General features: G+C 55.3%; 1 protein-coding gene across 2 annotated transcripts in view; it reads right to left on the reverse strand.

Annotated features, from left to right (window-relative positions):
* The window catches only part of Dnah17 (dynein axonemal heavy chain 17), a 105,487-nt gene that overhangs the window by 47,487 nt on the left and 37,453 nt on the right, over window positions 1–20,547 (reverse strand). The window contains exons 31-47 of one of the 2 annotated variants that reach the window (XM_057774058.1): window positions 18,615–18,740; window positions 17,780–17,887; window positions 16,016–16,147; window positions 15,246–15,406; window positions 14,495–14,651; window positions 13,537–13,641; window positions 10,199–10,356; window positions 9,673–9,811; window positions 9,293–9,520; window positions 8,913–9,050; window positions 7,881–8,013; window positions 6,961–7,088; window positions 6,228–6,376; window positions 1,893–2,175; window positions 1,622–1,795; window positions 1,262–1,469; window positions 633–798 (exon numbers count right to left, since the gene is read on the reverse strand). In XM_057774058.1, the coding sequence (XP_057630041.1) occupies window positions 633–798; window positions 1,262–1,469; window positions 1,622–1,795; window positions 1,893–2,175; window positions 6,228–6,376; window positions 6,961–7,088; window positions 7,881–8,013; window positions 8,913–9,050; window positions 9,293–9,520; window positions 9,673–9,811; window positions 10,199–10,356; window positions 13,537–13,641; window positions 14,495–14,651; window positions 15,246–15,406; window positions 16,016–16,147; window positions 17,780–17,887; window positions 18,615–18,740 (2,693 nt within the window). The remainder of the gene's footprint in view (window positions 1–632; window positions 799–1,261; window positions 1,470–1,621; window positions 1,796–1,892; window positions 2,176–6,227; window positions 6,377–6,960; window positions 7,089–7,880; window positions 8,014–8,912; window positions 9,051–9,292; window positions 9,521–9,672; window positions 9,812–10,198; window positions 10,357–13,536; window positions 13,642–14,494; window positions 14,652–15,245; window positions 15,407–16,015; window positions 16,148–17,779; window positions 17,888–18,614; window positions 18,741–20,547) is intronic. The other variant, XM_057774059.1, reaches the window with a different exon arrangement.

Consider the following 20,547-nt stretch of genomic DNA (forward strand, 5'->3'; position numbering starts at 1 on the left):
CTTGAGCATGACCCCCCCCCGTTTCTGGGCAGTCCTAAGGGGGGCTCTGGGAGCCTACTGACTGGCTTCTGGTTTTTGTTTGTTTGTTTGCTTGCTTGCTTTTTATCTCATCTACTCCCAGCGCTGGCCTGGGCTGCTTCCCGATTTGAAGAGGTAAGTGCCCCCTGTGCCAGGCAGAAGGTGCCATGTGCACCCTCCTCCCTTCCTTCTTCAGTCCATCCTTGAGCCGCGTTCCCTTCTGTCACAGGCCCCTTGCGCATGGCCTTCTCTCAGCCAAGACTGCTCTCCCCGAGAAGTCCCTCAGCAGTCCCAACGGCATCCGCCTCCCAGCTCTCCAAGGGGGCATCTGTGACCCACCAGGGGCTCCTCTGTGATGGATTCAGGCTTTTCCTCAGAGTGCTCCCTTGGCCCACCACAGCAGGTAGTTGCTTCCTTGAGTGGGGACCCATCAGTTCTCCCTTGTGGGGGATCTTGGCCACAGTTGCTGACATGTTTGTGGGGTGGCAATAGAGCAGAACCCGCATGATCTTTCCACTGCTTCGACCCTGCCCCATGACCCCATGGTCTAGCCCCATGCCCCACAGAGCGGTGGCGATGCCTCCAAGCTCCTCAGCCCACTTGCCGCCCCTCACCAGTGCCCGTGGTCCATGTGCTGGCGGATCAGGGTGTGTGGGGCCACAGTGCCGTACTTGTCCACCTCAGGCATGTTCATGTCATCGATGAAGTAGATTAGTTTCTTGGTGCCCGGGGGGCCATAGTTCCTCCCTGACTTCTTTTCCAGAGGCTTCTCCAGCACCCCTGGGAAGGACAGAAGGTCGTCTACTACCCACACATCCCGAACTGGTGTTATTAGACAATGCAGGGCCCTACTGGCTGGTGGTGAGGGGTCAGGATTGCAGGGTGTGCCTGGCCCAGAGGGACCCTCAGTGGCGTGTCATAGGCAGCGGGGATCCACCATGATCCACAATCTGCCACTCAACTCGGCCTCTGTTTTAAAACACCATTCAGAGGAGGAGGTGGCAGGACCCTTGATCTGGCTCAACCTTAGGGCCACCCCTAATTGACATGAGATTGTTTCAGCTGGAGGATCGCCATCTCTGGGACCCTCAAGGACCCTCACTGGCCACCGCTGCAGCATCTGCCCAGGACACCACCCAGGAGCCTCCACAGGGACAAGACTAGCCTTCAGAAGCCCCCAGGCCTACAGTGGGAGGAGGTGGTGGGCAGGTGGGCAGGTGTGTGGACAGGGCCAGGCTCTCACCCTGAAGCATGGCGGAGGTCGTGTAGAAGTTGAAGGGCACGGCCTGCACCAGGTAGTCATCGGTGCTGAGGCTCTCCAGCTTGTCCCCCATCAGCACCGACTTGCCGGTGCCGGCATTGCCCACCAGCATCACCGGCCACGCCTTCCCCATGAGCAGGTCCATAAAGTACCGGATGCGGATGGTTTCCGTGGTATGGACTAGAGAGGCCTAGGGGTGGGAGGGAGAGGGGCATGGCTGACGGACAACAGGGACGACAGATCCAGTTCCAACTGGTGTACAGGTTCCACTGGGTTTCTAAGTCCCCGGCGTGGGAGGAGACCCTGAGCCCTTCTCTGGGCCATGGCTTTGGGGGAGGTTACCTGCAGCGGGATGTCAGGGTCCAGCTCAAAGGCAGGCACTTTATCTGTCCAGGGTAGGAATTTCTTTGTTTCAGGGTCAATGTAGTAGTCGAAGATGGTCCCCTGCGAGGGTAGCTTGATCGTTTTAAATTCATTGATCCACCACTTGCTGAACTCCACTCGATAGTCAATGAGCTGTGAGGACAGGAAGAAAAGGAAGAGCCCAAGGCTCAGCTAAGAGAGCTGTAGGGTGGCCTGGGTCCCGACGGAGGCTCCCCAGGGCTCCTGTCACCTGGTCCTGGAACATGGCGCCCCCGAAAGCCCAAAAGCAGGCGAATACAAAGTAGAGTTCATACAGCTCCTTGGGGGAGTCGGGCGGGGCGTTCTTCTCCGTGAGCAGGCACTCTAGCAGGTAGAGGATGGTCTGGATGACTGTGATTTCGGGCACCGGGGTGATCCGCTTGAAGCCGACCCGCAGCTTGTCCAGGCACGTGGGCAGGTACTTGTCGAAGAGGATGGTCAGGTTGGCCTTCTCGGACTGCACCTTGCGCCTCTCAATCCAGCTGCTCACCACCCTGAGGGGGAGTGACGGCCGCTGTCAGCCCACCTAAGGACCCTTCACAGTGCTGGGGGATGGATGGCCAGGGAAGCAGGGTGCGACTTAGCCTCCCATGTGGCAGTGCCCTGCAGACCCTCAGAAGGCCTGATGGGGATGCTGGGCCAGTGGGGCGTCTGGGTTTCTCCTCTGGATTGGTAGTTTTGGGAGTGATGTAAATCCAAGGCAACTTGCCTCCCCCACCCCACTTCTTTCCACCATGTCCCTTGAATCCCAAGCTGTCATCAAACCAGGTATCAAAGGATGAGAGCATACTAGCCTTCTATTTCCACTTCTCAAATGCTGGACTTACTGGCTGACAATAACCATGCTTGAATTACATGGTGTTAGGTAAACCAGTGTACTAGGTAAGCGCTCTACCCATTGAATTACAACCCCTATCTCCAGACAGTCATTCTTATTGCCACCCAGGAAGCATCTTCCCCCAGCTGAAGCTAATACTAAGGGCTGGGGACTAGGAGAAGATCTCATGAGGTCATCTGGGGGTTGAGTGGGGGGTGGGCAGCTAAGGATGGAAGAGAGGAGAGGAGGTGGGACCCTCATGACATCATTCAGACCTCTGTATCCAGCTGTGACTGGAGGACCCAGTTAGTGGCTGGAACCCATACATACACATATGTGTAGACATCATGACACATTCATTGGAAGAGTCCAAGTCCATACACTAGATGACCCCTGGGACCCACTCCACACTATACAGCACAATGTCATGAGCCGGATCGGTTGTGAGGGGCAGGGAAGCTTCAGCTGGCTGCCTGGGCTCTCCTGGTGGACCATAGCCAGATGCAGCTGGAGGCAAGTTCACTCAACAGCTTTGGGTTCCTGATTTCTCATCTATAATCCCATCATATTTACGTCACCCCCTCTCCTGAGGACGGTGCGGGCTGCTCCTTTTAAAGCCCACAGAGGGGATCCTGGCCCGTGGCAAGTGCCAGAGGACTCTCTGCTAAAAGCATAACTAGTGCCAGGCTCCCTCGAGGGTCAGCGAGCGGAGGGTGTGCGTCGTTTCCAGGATGCCCGAGGCATAAGCAGGAAGCTCGTGTTATGAAACGCGAGGCCACAGTCCACAGCCAGGACCCGCCGGGCTCTCCACGAGCCTGTTGGGGGCGCTGCTGCTTCCTGCTCTGCTGTGGGGACAGGAAGCTGAGCCTGGACCCCAACACCTGCACACCTGTGTGGTAGAGAAGCCTTCACGTCTATGTCCCACACACGGTGTGGGTGTGAACTCCACACGTGGGTGGTTCTCAGTGGGGTGGGCTGGCACGCAGGTCTGGACGCAGGCTGCTGCTTCACTGCCTGAGTTAAGGACTCCCATGTCACACTGTCACACTGCCTTGCTGATGTCACGGGTCGCAGTCCCCTGCATGCTGGGTTCCATCTGTGCACACACTCAGCCAGACATACCTGAAGATGCAGGTCAGCCTTGCTGACACACTCAGGCACTTCTGGCTTCACTCCCAGAGGTGACTGGGGCATGTCATCGGCCTATGTCCCCGTGGGCTGGCCGGCTGCTGTGGGAGTCCTACCTGAGGGCTGCTGCTCCACGTGGGGACCCTGTACCTGCCTCTCGTGGTTCCTTCAGCAGAACTCATCCTCTTCCGATTGCTCCGATTGCTCCGGACACCCCGGAGTGTCCAGTTCCTGCCTCTGTCCTCACAAGTTCACCTCTGGCTCTCCTGCCTGCTTCCCACTGCTGTGTCTCCTGACCCCATCGCCTGCATCCTAGAGCCGTCTGTGTCCTGACATTTCCCATTTCTTGGTGTGACCATGACTTGACTTCTTTCTCCTTGCATTTCGTCTTCTATCCGGGTTTCACTTCAGCCCCCTTCCTGTCTTCTGTTCTCCCCAAAAATTCAAGCTGCTGCAAGGGACGAAACAGCGGCCCTTCCATACCCACCCAGAAACTAAGTGCGTGGCCTCACAGAGGGAGGGAGACTTTGCGGGCACAATCAAAGTCTGGATCTTAAGATGTGGTTGTCCTGAGCTGCAGTGGACCCTGAATCTGGTGCTGGCAGTGGGCCATGTAGAGACAGTCGTGGGTGGTCACGAGCCACCAGGAACTGGTAAAAGTTGGGATCAATCCTGTGCCATAGCCTCCAAGGATCCAGTGTGCGCTACTGTTGACCTTGGGCTTCCGGCCTCAGCTCTCAGAGGACAGGCTGCTCTCAGGGGCTACCTGGAATGCAGCTCTTCCTTATGGCAGTGCCAGGAACTTGGCAAGTACTTCTGGGCAGATGACTCTGAGGTTCCAGTCCTGTGCCCGCCAGGGAGCCATCCTCCTCGGCACCCTCTGGAAGCCTGGCCTGGCTCTGCAGCTTGCCTCCCGGCGGACATCTCACCTCCCACTGAAGAGGGACAAGGCACTAAAGTACGAACTCCGTTTCCTTCTTTCTACCACAGATGTGTGTGCCTGGACACCTCAGGCCAGCTCCCTGTGCCCAAGACTGGGTCTCACCTTGACAAGCCTCCCTTCTCTCGCAGTCCCCGCCCCCCAACACTTAAGTTTAAACTCAGAACTCTCACAGACAGCTACTTCCAGGGCCACTGTGCTGGCAGCTGCCCCAGTGTTCTACTGCTTCCTCTTGGTGAGCACCTGGCTGCCAGGTCCTGGCCAACTTCCTTCCTTGAGCCTGCTGTCCCTCAGGTGTGTGACCCTGTCAGTCTCCTGCTCCTTGCAGTTTCTCCTCAGAGTTCTGCAGCTCACCACTGCCCCTTGTGTCTCTTCTGAGATCACTTTTGGGTATCTGTTTCTCTTGCAAGACTATGGGAGTTGGGTGAGGAGAACTGACGTCTGCAATCATGACCCATGTCTCCCAGCATGGAATGAATGCTCAGGGTTCCACTGACACAAAAGGTACGAAGAAAGGATCAGGTGGACAGATGGACTGGAGATAGGTGGATGGATAGATGGGTTGATGATTGGGTAGAGGGGTAGATAAAATGGATGTGCAGATGGGTAGAAAAGTGGGTGGGCAGATTGATTGCTGGGTGGATGGATGGATGGGTGGGTGAATGGGTGGGTGGGTAGATGGGTGGATGGATGAGTGGGTGGGTACATGGGTGGGTTGGTGGAAGGGAGCATGGATGGGTGGGTGGGTGGGTGGGTGGGTACGTGGGTAGATGGATGGATGGATGGATGGATGGGTGGATGGATGGGAGGGTGGATGAATAAATGGACAGATGGGTAGATGAACTGATGGGTGAATGCTCATCATTTCCAGCTCAGGTATCCATCTTTATCTTATAGTTCTTAGAACATGGGTGGATTTCTACTCCAGCTGACTAAGGACATTGGCTTCAAGCTGCCCCTTCAGTTTCCCCTAAAGTTTTACTCTTCTGTTGATCATTGGCCACATGTCCAAGCAGGAAAGTATCAACATCAAATCTCCTATTCCTTAAGACTTTAAAGCACTCTCAAGTTCATGCCTTCCCCCACCCTCATCCCCACGCCTTCCCCCACCCTCATCCCCACGCCTTCCCCCACCCTCATCCCCATGCCTTCCCCACCCCCATCCTTATTGTCCACACGTTGTCCACAGGCAAGGCTGGAACCGTTCTCCATGTCACAAATGGCCCTCAGCCTTCATTCACCCAGGGCCTCCCCATAGGTGCCAGACCTCCTCTGGGAATCTGAACCCAGATCCTGTACTTCCCGAGTGCCCTCCCTGGTGGCAGCTTTGAGTTCAGTCTTCAGGGACAGCGGTATCTCCAGCCCATCCTTATCCCAGCACCATGAGCACCCAGCTTTTATACCAGAGGGGTTCACCAGCTGCCATACGGTGGTGTCAATGAGTTCCTGTCATATTCTCGCCCCTTCACTGCAGCGACAGTGAGGTGAACACACATGCAAGCGTGTACGCTTCTGATACAGCCCACTGAACGTGAGGTGGAGGGGCCCCGTGGTACTTATGTGCGTGGATGGGTACGTGAAAGCATACGCCGCTACGTCACAGCCCCCTGACCACTGTCTCTGCCGCAGTTTGGAATAAAGAGAGCCCAAGCCCTACTCACGGGTTCCACCCAAGATCAGCAGGGTTGATGTAGAGTATGCCAGCCCTGGAGACGGTGGCTGGGGTGGCTGTCCTCAGGTGACTGATCTCGAACACCAGCCTCATGGTGCGATTCAAGGGGATTCGCTCATTGCTGGCCAGGGTGAGGACCTGGGGAGGCAGCAGTCTCTAAGTGAGGAGCCACTGAGGCAGGCACACAGACCACACTGAATCCACATCTCTCAGCTCTCCTTTCCTCCAGCCCCCACATGCCTGCCTGGCTCCTAGCCAACATAGACATCCCTTCAAAACCACAACTCTCCCTTCCATGCTGTCTTCTACCCAGTTGAGAAGCCCTGTTTTTGAGACAGGGTCTTGCTGTGCAGCCCAGGCAGGTCTTAAACTCATGATCCTCCTGCCTCGTCCTCCCTGGCGCTGAGAGGAATTGTTTTCCCCAGCCGCTTCTGGACTATTCTGGAGCCATCTCTACCTCCCAAATGTGTCACTATGATGTGCACCTGCGAGAGGCAGAAACATGGGCAGGCTCAGGAGTACATGGATCAGTGTCCTGATTGGAAAACACCCTGTGGCAGGTGCTGTCTGCATTTCATGACTTTCCGTGTGGACTTCCCCACAGACTCCCTCCCAGCCGCCTTGCTCCGCCCTCTACCCTTAGCACTGAGTGTAAGTTCCCACGCTGCCGCTTCTCACGGTGGGGATGGGGGGGTTCAGCTGGGAGTCCAGGGGTCACCCACCTTGTTGTCATCCATGACTGTGTTGAGGGACTCGATCCACATGGGATCTATGTCCCCATCCAGGACAATCCACTTGGGACCATCGTGTGTGATGTTGGCCAGGTCCCGCATGATGGTTGAGAACAGGCCTGTAGGGAGGCAGGCTGGTGACACTCATGGCCACGCCCCAGGGGCTAAACGGCATGCCAGCCACTCTGGAGCCTTCACGGGCTCGTGCCCAGGGGGATCTGACTTTGGCCTTGCTCTTACTTTCTCAGAGGTGGCTGGTCCTCATTTTAAGGGACAACAGTGGTTTTCTTGCTCCTCGTGGTACTACCCACGCCTCTGCCCTTGCCTTCTTCTGACCCTCCCATCCCTTTCCACCGTCAGCCCCTCTTTTGAGGCCCACCCTCCTCTTCCAGAGGTGCCCTGCCGGAGGCTGCCACACTCAGCGCAGCTCCACCTGTGGGTCTCCCTGAGGGAAGGGGGTTCTACTTGGACTCCTTTTTTAAAAAAAATATTTATTTATTCATTATGTATACAATATTCTGTCTGTGTTACCAGAAGAGGGAACCAGACCCCATTACAGATGGTTGTGAGCCACCATGTGGTTGCTGGGAATTGAACTCAGGACCTTTGGAAGAGCAGGCAATGCTCTTAACCTCTGAGCCATCTCTCCAGCCCCCTCTACTTGGACTCTTGAGTCAGTTTCATGCCTGCTTCCTGCTTGCCTGGTGGTGCAGGAGCACTGTGCCCTGGGCACCCCAGCACTGGCTCTGTCATCTCTCCTGCAGTGGCGTGGATCTGCACGGGCTGTGATTCCTCCCAGGCCCAGGGAGCCTGCTGAGGTACCAGGCGGGGTCTCAGAAAGCCTCGCTGTGCTCCTGCCCTGAGCACAGCGACTGTCCCAGAGGTGATTCCTCACAGCCCGCCCCACCTACCATCTTTCCACTCCCTGGTCGCTGGGTTGATGATGCCAAACAGCTCGTCACAGGTGACAGCCTTTGGGTCCAAGTCCACGGCCACTGGCTTCCTCTTCAGGTTCTGATAGGTCTTGTTGAGGGATTTGAGGACCTGGGAGGGTAGGAATCGTTCACCGACTCAACGCCCACAGCACCTGCCCCAGAGCCTGGCACACAGTCTGCACGGGGGCCCCCCTCTCTGCAGCCCCAGGTGTGTTAGTGAACTGAACAGCAAATGCTGCTGAGTCTGTGTCCCCTGGACAGCGGCGCAGGCTGGGTTGATGGGCGCTGACTTCATCCTACGGATCCCGGAGAGAGAGCCTGAGACTATTCTGGGACCTAGAAAAGCAGGCAAGCTCCGTGCTCACTACACAAGTAATCCATTGAGAAAAACAAAAGAAACTGAAGAAAACAGCTCATGACTTTCTCTCAGAGAAATGGGTTCCAAGGACACTCAAGGTTAGTGTGTGTGTGTGTTCACATGTGTCTGTCATGTGTGCCAGAGGATAACCTTGAGTGTCACCTTCAGGAACACCATCAACGTCCTTCTGAGACAGCCTCTCTCCCTGCGCCTGAGTTTAGCAGTTAGGCCATCTAGGGCTGGTGGCCAGCAAGCCCCAGGCATTCTCCCATCTCTGCCTCTCTAGTGCCCAGGCCTCCATGCTTGGTTTCTTATGTGGTTCTGGGGACTGGGTCTCTGTGCTTGTGTGGCAAGCACTGTACCAACTGAGCTGTCCCCTGGTCCCTCTGTCTTCAGAAATGGGTCTTGGTAAGAGGCTAAGCATCCCGCCCTGGAGGCATATGGTCAGACACGTGACTGGCTCAGAATATGCTAGAGTTACCACCACTGGAGTCGCCCGGTGCCACCCTCCAGGGCTCGCCATGGCCTCAAGCAATGCCAGGAGACGGGAGTGAGTGGGGGAGCCTCGGGGAGGCAGGTGGGATGTATGGGCGGTGGGAGACGGGGTGGAGTTGGGTGGCTGGGACAACAGGCAGATGCTAGTGACGTGCCTGGGATTTGCCACTGCCTGCATTCCCAATGACAAACACTGAGTGTCGAACTTGAAGCAGCTCCTCCAGCTGCACAACCTTCAGCACGAAGCTGTCCTCCGCCTGCAGCTTGAGCTCCACTATGCTCTGTTTGATGATCTGGGGGACAAGGCAGAAGACGGAGCAGGAAGACGGCCTTTGGTGTGGATGAGCCTCTAAGCACTGACATTAATGTCACCTAGAGCCCCAACCCCAGATCCTTCTGTGACCCTCAGGGTTCTGAAGCCCAGGACTGACTGGGGAACAGGAAGCAGTTCATGGCCCCAGGATCCTTGTGGCAAAGACCAGGCTTCTCGGGGCGGGGGGGGGGGGGGATGGAGGTCGGGAGAGGCGAGAATTACCTTCTCAAAATTCAGGTCTCGCTTCCGGGGCACGTCCAGGGCGGGGAAGAGGTCCCCGATCAGCCCCATGAACACGGGCAAGTCATCAGTCACGATCTTGGGGATATTGAAGTCCCTCAGCGCCCTCATGAGCACCTGGTCCTCTGCCCGGGTTGGGTCCCCCCTCTTCAAGGAGCCGGCCACCACCAGCACAGACTTGATGGCCCGCAGACCCCAGTCATAGTGATCCTGTGGGAGTGGGGACGGGGATATGAACGCCCATTCCTACGGTGACCAGCTGGCAACTCCAGGCTGAGTGGATCTCAGCGCTAGGGAAGGCAGAAGCAAGCGTGGGTCCCCTGAGACTTGACCAGGATTCCCCTGGAACTGGAAGAACACACCTGCTTGGAGAGCAGCTCCTTGCACAGGGTGTAGAGGGTGATGAACTTCCGGGCCAGCAGGCGGGCTTCCAGGAAGCCCTCGGCCACCAGCATGATCTCACAGATCAACTCGAAGTCAGGCACCACCATCGCACAGGGCCTGGGGGGTGAGCAAGCAGCTGTTTTTCCCCACTTCGGCTCCCCTGGCTCCTCGGCTGCCCCCTGTCCCTCTTCCCCTGGAGTATGTATCCCTGCCAGCCAACTGGGGCACATGGAGCTGGGTTCTAGCCTTCCCCCATGGTTCCTCACACATCTGGGTCAGGAAGCTCCAGACCTCACACCTGCTCTTACCGGAATCCTCGTGGACAAAAGCATCTCAGCTGGGGAACTGCCCTCACTTAGGGAGCCACAGGGCTTCTGACGAACCTGCCTGCCTTCTTGCCAGCCCTACTCGGCTTGGGAGCTAGCCTGGGGCTCCTCCAGCTTCACTTGCTCTTCTGTCCTGACACTGCTAGCCCCCGCCCCTCTCCCACACACCCCCTTTTACCTGAACAGGGCCTTCAGGTTCTCAGGCAGCTCTGTGCGTCCGGCGTAGCCAGGATTCATGGTGATGAAGATGCCCACGGTGGGGATGAGGCTTATTATCTCGCCCAGGAAGTTAAACTTCTTTTTCTTGGCCCGAATTGCATCTTGGACACACTTCACCTAGACAGTTGGTACGCAGACACACACCAGCATGGAACCGTTTGTGTGTGCAAATGTGCGTGTGCATGTGTGTTGGTATGCACGTATGTGCAAGACAGCAATGGGTGCCCTCCTCTATTGCTCTACACTTCGCTGTTTTTGAGACAGGGTCTCTTGTTGAATGTGGAGCTCACCGGTAGACTGGACTGGCTGCCAGAGCATCCCAGGGCTCCTCCTCCTCCCCCTGCACAGCAGTGCTTCTGATTCTGTTTGTGTTTTGAAACAAGGTCTCACTATATAACAGCCCAGGCTGGCCTCGAACTCAAGAGATCCTCTTTCCTCTGCCTTCTGAATAGTGGATTTAAAGGCATGGTCCACCACACCTGGCAACATCTGCCCTCCCCCTTAAAATTTTTATGAGTATGTTTGCATCTGTATGTACACGTGTGTTTGGCTGCCCAAAGAGGCCAGAAGAGGATGTTGGATCCTCCAAAGCTGTAAGCCACCTGGCATGGGTGTAGGGAACCGAACTCGGGTCCTCTGGGATAATAGGTGCTCTTAACCTCCGAGCCATCTCTCCAGGCCCCACATCTGGCCTTTTATATCATGAGTTCTGGGACTCAAGCTCAGGTCTATATAGGTCTGTGTGGCAAGCACTTTACTGGTGGGACTATCGCCCCCCCGTACCCCTACTCCAGTCACAGGACCCTTTACTGACTGGACTGTTGCCCCCCTGCACCCCCACTCCAGTTACAGGACCTGGCCACTGTGACCAGCAATGCCCTCACACTGTCGCTGCCCATGGTTCCTGCCGGTGCTGCCCTGTCCTGTGATCTTGCCACTCACGGGTGTTAGAGAGAAGACTTCAGGGGCAGGGAGGCTTTTGTCTCAAGAGCGCCTTCTGGCCATGACCATGGCTAAATTCTGTCAATTTTCTGATAAGAATCCAGCAGAGTCCCTTTAGTATCTGTAGACAAGAATCTCTGAGGCCACCTCCTGCTTATCAAGGAGGCATCTGGTCTGTGCTTAGAATTTTAGAAACCTGCAGGATGCAGCTGCAATCTGTAAGATCACCACTTGAGGGAGCTCCTGGCTTGTGATCGAAATCTCTGGGCCATCAGCTCCTTTGCCCAGCATACAGCTTGCTGGCCTGGTCTTGCTAGGCAGTGCTGTGTGGGTCATGGCGGAGCCCACAGGGCTCACACCTGGGCAGGACTAGAGGGCAAGAGCTGGGAGCATCTCCTGCTGCCAGAACCTTCCCAGCATTCTGTTCCCAGGTTTTCTGTGCCCACAAACAAAACATGCTCCCTGGACCGCTCTAGGGTTTGTTCCCTGACTTGGGAGTGGGGCAGAGCTTTGGGTGCATACTGGGTCGGGGCTGGTCGTTAAGCCAGAATGAGGAGGGTGGCGGAGTGGCTACCACTTTGGCAAATTCAGTTGGCCTTTCTCAGACTGGGGAATGGGGGGCTGCGGAGAGCTCTGGAGGTAAGCTTCCCCCAGGCTGTAGGTCTTCTCTCTGCTGCACCCCTGTATGGGTGGTCAGGAGCCCTGCCCCCTGCCCACCCCACTGGCTTTTCCCACTGAAATCCCAACAGGATTAGCAGCTGCTTCTGCTACAAAGCTCTGGCTTGTCGTTGGGCGGACAGGTGGTTGGTGGGTAACGGACAGCAGGATGAAACCTGGGTGCCTGCACCTTCATCTGACTCACTTTTCTTATGTTAATTCTCTTTTGGTGGTCAACTTCTGTGCCAGGGACAACAGGCTTGATGGACCAACATCTTGTGACAAGACTGGAACCCCCAACCCCAGCACCCTTTCCTGTGTAACCTTGAAGCTCTTGCTAGCGCTTCCGTTGCCTGCACACTCCCACCCCACCCAGGACAAGAACTCTGTCCCTCGTCTTCCTTTCCCATTTCCCACCATTCCTTTTTCTGTCTGGGTTTGGGACAAGTAGCTAGGCCTGGCTTCTCAGGACCTCCAAAGTGGGGCCCCTGGCCTGGGGCTCCAAAGATGGGATTGCAAGTTGACCTGGGACTGGAGACCAGCCTCAGCTGACCACAGCGCCCACTGTTTCTCCAGCCTATCGGGCACCAGGGGTTCCTGTCTGAAATGTGACAATGACCATTCAACACGCATGGCAGGGCCGTGCAGGTGAGTTTAAAAGCTGGGGGTGCTCGCATAGCAGTTCCCACCCCGTTGGAGGACCCTGCTCCTTTTTGCCTTGTCTTGGATTTCCTACCGCTGTCCTGTGCCCTGCTAGGGAATTCCCTAGACATAGGTCCACACTTTCCCCACCCACTCCTGACCTGTTAGTCACCTCCACACGCCTCCTCCTCCCCCAATTCCTCCTCTGCTAAAGCACTTCGCTGTCCTCTGTCTCTGCTGCCAGGCTCAGTGGTCTGGCCTGGTCACCTCAACACTGAACTTAAGCTTCGGTAAGGGTTTCTCTAGCCTTGGATATCTACTGAATACACTGTAGCCAATCAATGCCTAAAGACACTGTAACTTCACTCCTGAGGCACATGGCGAGTCCCAGGCATGTCCATTGCAGGCAGCCAACTGTTGTTCAAACCATGTTCGGGTAAGACAGAGCCAACTGTGACCAACCCAGCTGCCCTACGCCGTCATCACTCCCTTTCCTCAGACTGTCGACACAGACGGCTTACGTGGTGGGATGGTACATTCTGAACCACTTGGGTTTAGCCTGCTGCCCGACTGTACAATCACAAAGGCAACTAAGGGACTAAGGGTTATAAAATATCCCCTCTCTCTCTTTTCAAAACAGAGATTCAATCTATAGTCCTGTCTAACCTGGAGTTTGTTGCATAGACCAGTCTGGCCTTGAACTTGTGGCGATCCTCCTGGCTTTGCATCCCAAGGTGGCAGGGATTATAGGCATGCGCTACCACACCCAAGGTAATTTTCTATGTTAGCATCCCCAAGCAGTATCCGTTACTCCTCCCCGTCTCCCTGGGCACAGGGGCTGCCATCTCTGACTCTATTTCCTCTGTGTGGAAACTACCGAGGGCCCCTAGGAACCAGGGTAGGGGTTGGTCCGAGGCATCTTTGTGTCATCTCATTGCCCAGTGCCCAGCTGTTGGGGTGAACAGGCAGGAGGGTCTCCGGTGTCTCAGATGCCACGAAGCTGGGCAAAGCTCCAGGCCCCTCCATTGACCCACAGACCGAGCAGAAGGGCCCTACCTGCACAGCGATCACAGACAAGACCTCCACGGAGATCCGGTTAAACTCATCAAAGCAGCCCCAGGCTCCCGTCTGGGCTAGGCCCTTGTAGATGTTCCCACAGGACTACAAAGAGAAAGATGTGTCAGGGGAGGGAGTGACTTCCAAAGGCCTGCAGGAAGCAGGTTGGCATCTTAGCACACTCCTGTTGCGTCTGGCACATGCCTGGGACAGCATCCTTTCACGCCTGACCCATCCACGGGCGCCATCCCAGCGTCTCTCTAAGCAGAAGGCTCAGGCAGAGGTACAGCTAAAAGTTCCTCAGTGGTTCCCCCCTTCACCTTCTCATTTTATGCATGAAGGAAGGATCCTCCAGGTGGGCCGGGGCTGCCAGCTCTTTGGAGGACCTTTCCCTATGAGTGTGCCATTCTGTCTCCTGCAGGGTAATCAACACAGCTACAAACCGAAATCCCTTGTCGGGTCACCGGACCTCACTTTCCTAGGGCCCATGAGGGGAGCAAGATGGTATGACCGTCACTCAGGAGAGGTCATGGGCATTGTCCTCAACCTCAGGATGGGACCTATAGGCTGTGGGACTCATCCAAGGGGAGGGAGTCCCCTGAAGACTGAGGGCCCCCACACCCCTCCTGTTACTGCTGGGGCCTCTCCCCTCCCATTCAGTTCTCTGAGTAGACATGACCTCGAAGGTTCTGTGTTCAATGGGACTGACTCCCCCATCTCTTGTCCTCTTCAGAGTCCATCAGGACACTACATTCACCCTAAGCCCACGTTGAACATGAAGCAGGAACTCGCTCCTTCTCTGTGGTCTCTCATCATTGAGACAATGGTGGTCATGAGAGGGGGGTCCCTCTAGGACACATGGACCTCCAAAAGGGGGCGCTGGCAGGACATTCTGAATGCCTTGTCGCTGTCCCCAGGGTTCTGTTTGTGGGGACCACACATTCTTGAATCCACATACCTTGTAGTCCATCTGCTCAGAGCAGTTGAAGACGTACACCATGGTGCCCAAGGCTCTGCCCAGGTCCTTGGTTGTCTCAGTCTTGCCTGTGCCAGCTGGGCCAGCAGGGGCTCCGCCCATGATCAGGTGGAGAGACTGCGTGAGGGTGATGTAGCACCTGCCAAGGACCCCCAGTCATCTGTGACACTGTGACCCCAGGCCTGCTCCGCGCTGTGACCCTGTGACCCCAGGGCCCGCTCTACACTGTGACCCTGTGACCCCAGGGCCAGTTTTTTTTAAACTGTGGGACTATTGCACTTGCTGAGCCCTGGAAGGACAAAAGGCAGAGAGCAGGAACACTGATGGGACTGAGGGACAGGCGTGGTGCAGGCAGGGCCTCCTGTGGGTTTGGGTAGTGGGCCCTCTGGACTCATCAGACATGGTTTCTGGGTTGAGTGCGGTTATTGTCCTATAATTTACTCAACGCTCACACACTCGTGGGATTGACGTGCCACGCTCCCTGCTTTGAAGACCTCAGAGAGCTGAAGTAACTAACTCCCAAGAGGACACGGTCAGCGTCAGACCAAGGACTCACAGCCTAAAGCTGCCCCCATGGTCTCCCACCCTGCCCGGTGTCTGGGCTGGATCATAAGCCCAGGACCTCCTCACCCAGATGTGGGTTCTTCTAGCCTCAGAGCTGAGGGTGGGAAGAACTGTGAGGAAGGGGTCCAGGGGGTGTGTGGTGAGGAGGGAAGGGTTGTCGGGTGCTTGCCTGTCTGTGAGCGGGGTGATGACCAGCCGCGGGGTGTTGCCCAGGTACTCATAGGAGTACTGGATCTGGGCATCGCAGATGTTGGCGAAGCAATGCTTCTTCTCCTCGTCCCAGCGGTGTCTGAGCTGCGACTGCCAGGTGAAGGCCTGCGAGCTCTCCACCTGCGGAAGGACACCGAGGGTGTCTGGGCTCCAGGCCAGTCCCTGGGACTCCCCTCTTGATCCTATACATAACTGTTCCCACACCCTGGGCTGCGGCCTGCTACAAAGAGGAACACCTGCAGTTGGGGAGTTGTCGGCGTCAGTAAAGAACTTGCTGAGAGTCTAAGACAGCTGAGTTCAATCCCCAGGACCCGTGTAACATGGAGTCAGCCAGTGTGACGGTGTGTGCCTGTAATCCCAGTGCTGTGGAGTTGGGTGCCGGAGGACCCCTGGGGCTCCCTGGCCAGCCAGTCTCACCTGCTCGCTGAGTTCCAGGCCAACGTAAGAGACCCTGTCTCCAAAAAGGAGATAGACAGTGCCCTCTGGCTCCCATAGGTGCACACACACGAACACACATGAAAGAATGGAAACTTGACCTACTCATCTGACCTCTATTGATTGTGTGTGTGTGTGTGAGAGAGAGAGAGAGGAGGACAGCAACTCCCTCCTCCGACACCTCCCTGGAAGGAGGAGATGGCAGAGGCTGGATTCCTCCAGTGTATGGCCAGCCCCGATCCCAGTTCCCAGGCCCCCACAGCGCCCCCCCCCCGAGGACAGGCGTGCTCCTGCCTTGGCCGTGATCATTTTGGCCACCACGTCCCGGGCGTGCACGTCAATGGTGCAGATGGTCATGATCTTCATTCTGTCGCCAGCGCTGAGATTCCCGATGAGCAGTGTGATGAGCGCATTCAGCTGGCTGATCTGCAGAAAAGGGCGGCAGTGCTGGGACCCTGGCTGGCAGCCACCACCCTCGGGGGACCGTTGGGCTGGAAGCCCGGGCTGTGGGGTGTCACAGAGAATTCCCCCACTCCTGTGTGTGTGGTTAAGTTCACCAGCCCCTGTTTACCACAGTGAAAGAATGGAAAAGTTCCTCTCCTCTATGTGGAGATCCATGGGGCCCCTGAGGAGGAGGAGCATGTGCATTTAGTAGAAACAGCTCCCTGGGGGCTGGAGAGATGTCTCAGTGGTTAAGAGAACTGGCTGTTCAGCCAAAGGAGCCGGGTTCAATTCCCAGCACCCATATGGCAGCTTACAACTGTCTGTAAATCCAGTTCTAGGGAATCAGATGCTAATGCACATAAAATTAAAAAAAAAAATAACAGCTTCCTGTTCCTGTAAAGCCGGCATAATGGATCAAACTACACACACGGGAGGTTCTGAAGCAACAAGAGAAAATGTTGCCGGAGGCCCTGGGGAGATGGCGAGATGGGGCAGCCAGGCGAGGGCTTTAGGATGCACATAAAGAAGTGAGGCCTGGTGGCCCATGCTTGTAATCCCGACACCAGGGAGGCGAAGACTGGGTGATCCCTAGGGCTCACTGGCCTAATGGGCAAGTTTCAGACCCTGACCCAAATATAAGGTGAACTGCTTCCTGAGGAAACACCCAAGGCTCTCTCTCTCTCTCTCTCTCTCTCTCTCTCTCTCTCTCTCTGTCTCTCTCAGCTTTAGACCTACCCAAGTATATTAAGGGGAAAAAAGAGTACAGCCAAAGCTCAACAGATAAAAGTGACTGCCATTAAGCCTGAAGACCAGAGTTTGATTCCTGGAAGCAGAAATGACCTCCACAAGCTGTCCTCTGACCTCCTCATACACGCTGGGGTGCACATGTGTACACAGACACACACATGCACGCGCGTGCGCGCGCGCACACACATACATACACACAAATAAACGTTTAAGAGAATCCAGTGTTGGTTACATGCTTGCTTCTGACCCACAGGATTGATATCTGATTTGGATACTGAATGGTTACGTGATTGCTTCTGACCCACAGAATTGGTATCTGATTCCTGGGGGAGATGCTGAGTTCCTATTCCTGAGGTTGATACTGAATGGTTACGTGATTGCTTCTGACCCACAGGACGATGAACACAGTGAACGCTTGGAGAAGGGACCCCAGTTGCCTAGCTTTATGTCAATTTGATACAAGTTGGAGGAATTGGAAAGAGCCTCGGCTGAGAAAATGTCCACACCAGACAAGCCCATGGTTCATTTTCTTAATTAGTGATTGATGTCAGAGGGCCCAGCCTGCGGTAGGTGCTGCCACCCCTGGGAAGGTGGTCCTGGGCTGTATAGGGTGGTCCTGGGCTGTATAGGGAAGCAGGCTGGCAAGCCTTGGGGAACAAGCCAGGAAGCAGCATCCTCCACGGCCTCGGCGTCTGTTCCTGCCCTGACTTCCCTGGCTGATGGACTGCAACCTGTAAGCTGAACTGAACCCATTCCTCCCCAAGTTGCTTTTGGTCATGGTGTCTTATCACAGTAGTAGAAACCCTAGTTAATCCAAGGAGCTTCTGGCTACTGCCTGGCGGTTTCAGAGCCCCAGGGTTCCCGCACCTGCTTTTTGTTGTAGTCTTTGATTGCATTTTCATATCCTTCCTCCAGCCTCGCAAATGCCAGGCCCACCTCAGTAGTCCACCAGATCTGCGTGCACGTTAGTGCCACCTGAAAATGACACAGGGTGTGAGAAACTGTTCTTTATGGATGATGAGATGAGGGCATAATTGGGCAGTGGTGGCACACGCCTTTAGTCCCAGCACTTGGGAAGCAGAGGTAAATGGGTCTTTGAGTTGGAGGCTAGCCTGGTCTAGAGTGAGTTCCAGGGATACATGGAGAACTCTGTCTTGAAACCCCTTAATTCTAACCCACCCCCGATAAAAAAGAAAAAGATGACATCATGAGGCTGACCAGACAGCTTAGTGGTTAAGAGCACTGACTGCTCTTCCAGAGGACCTGGGTTTGATTCCCAGGACCTACATAGACGTTCACAACCATCTCCAGTTCTGGGAGATCTGATGCCCTCTTCTGGCCTCCACAGGCACTGCACATAAGTGGTGCACTTACATATACTCAGGCAAAACATCCATACATATAAAAGTAAAGGAAAAAAATTTCTTTAAAAGTCATGCCAAACAAATCCCAGCACTCGGGAGGCAGAGGCAGGTGGATCTCTGTGAGTTCGAGGCCAGCCTGGTCTAGAACAGCTAGTTCCAGGACAGGAACCAAAAGCTACAAAGAAACCCTGTCTCGAAAATCAAAAAAAAAAAAAAAAAAAAAAATCATGCCAAACAGATAAACCCATTCTCAGTAGAGAGAGGGTAAGCTGGGGCCTTGGAGCCACGAGAAGATCCCCCGTGGAGCTGCACTGCAGGGGGTCCCAACCACATCAGACCTGGGCTGGGTAGTCAAAGATCCATTGTTCCCTTGGCTTCTCCTCATATGTCACTACGGCTTCTGGAATTTCATGGCGTAGCGTGGCACACATTCGGTCCAGCACCCGATTCAGCCACACTTCCACCTGGGGAAAGACCTCACGTTGACCTGGCAGCCCCTCCCCCACCACGTCTTATCCCAGTGATTTGCATACCTGAGGCAGGCAAGCTAGGGATAGCTTAGCAGCCCAAGACCATTCCTTTCCCAACAGACCAGCTGGCCCCCTAGGACCTCCGCTGTGGTGAGCTTCAGTCTCACTCCTTTCTAGACAGAACCACCAATCCTCTGATCTGTGGCTAGCTGGTAATTCCCTTCCTTTTTTTTTTTTCTTTTTTCTTTATTTATTTTTTTGGTAATTCCCTTCCTATGACCAAATGCATTCTGGATCTAGAAGTGGTGCATGGGTCCCATGTGGTCCAGCTTTGGGAGCACGGGCAGTGCGGCAGAATGTGTCTCTCAGTCTACTTTTAGGGGAAATCCTGTTAACTATCTCATGGGTTTGCGTGACTGGGCATGCATACCATCAAAGCCAGGGGCATGAAGAAGGGTGTGTGCAGTGAACAACAGCCTACAGAACCCAAGCCTGTCAATTAAAGGAGAGCCCCGCCCCCGACCTCTAGCCACTCCTCCACCACTGGATCCACAAAAGGAAGTGATGGGCACGGCCAGGGCTCTGAGCCGTCCACCTGAGCGCCCGCTGCCCTTATTGCGTATCGACTCGACACCTCTGCTTTTCTTCTTAACAACACCCCTCCCCGCACCCTGGCTGCTTTACTACCTGTGTGAGCTTCTTCAACTCTTTGAACAAGACGTCAAGAACTTGGATGTTTAGTCCAGGCCACCAATAACATGCTCGCCAGGGCAGAAACGCTTAGGTTTTCATGGAGCAGTATAACGGCCCATCCGGGGCCAGTGAGATGGCCCAGTAGGTAGAGGCACTTGCTGCATGAGCCCAGGGACAGGTCAGTCCTCAGAATCCACATAAAGGTGGAAGGAGGGGAACCAAGGATACACAGCTGCCTTTCAGCCTCTGCGTGAGTCCCGTGACACACTTGCTCACTCACGCTCACACACACACACACACACATAAGATAAAGTGTAAAGAAAAAAGCCCCCAATGCCGACCCATTTAAAAGCCACATTAGTAAGCCAACAACACCTCTGCAAAGACTTGTAGAGTATACAGTTATCCCTAAATCAGAGAAGGGAGCAGGCAGGCATCCAGAGAAAAGTCTATCTCAGTGGGAGCCCGACTACCTTGCTCCCTTCTGGGGCCCTGGACTTATTCCCAGCAGCACAGCCTCCATGACTGCTCTGGGATGGAGGAATAGAGTTTCTAGGGGAGGGTGGACTGTCTTTTCTAGTTATCATTACCATGAGGGGACCTAGCTCCCACTAGGAGACCTTGCCCCCAAGAGGGGACCTTGCCGCCATCCCCAGGAAGCAGGAGAGACACAGGTGTGAGCTGACCTCTAGAGCTCCCCCACTCTTGTGTGAGTTTCTGGCTCACCCCTGATCACATTTCCCCTAGGGCCAAAGCATTTCAGTGACTGGACACCGAGGTGGGGAAGGGCCAGGAGGAAGCTTGCTGCCAGCACAACCGGGCAGTCCAAGTGTGGCGACAGGCTTGCTGGGAAGAACCAGGACCTCAAGGATGCCCTGAACTCACTGAAGCACCATGGCCATTTCCTGTGACAGGGGCTAGGGACTGGCAGTTCAGAGAGCACAGCCCCATTCTACACAAACCATAACAATTCACTGAGACAGGCAAGCTTGTCCCTTCCCGCTTCCTTTGCCCCTTAGATGCAGTCACACCATACCCTGCAGGAAGGCTGTTTGGTAAAGTCTGAGTGGGGACCAGGGAGATGGCTCAGCAGACAAAGGTGCTTGCT

This window comes from Chionomys nivalis, chromosome 7, assembly GCF_950005125.1.
Source record: "Chionomys nivalis chromosome 7, mChiNiv1.1, whole genome shotgun sequence".
NCBI classification, from domain to species: Eukaryota; Metazoa; Chordata; class Mammalia; order Rodentia; family Cricetidae; genus Chionomys; species Chionomys nivalis.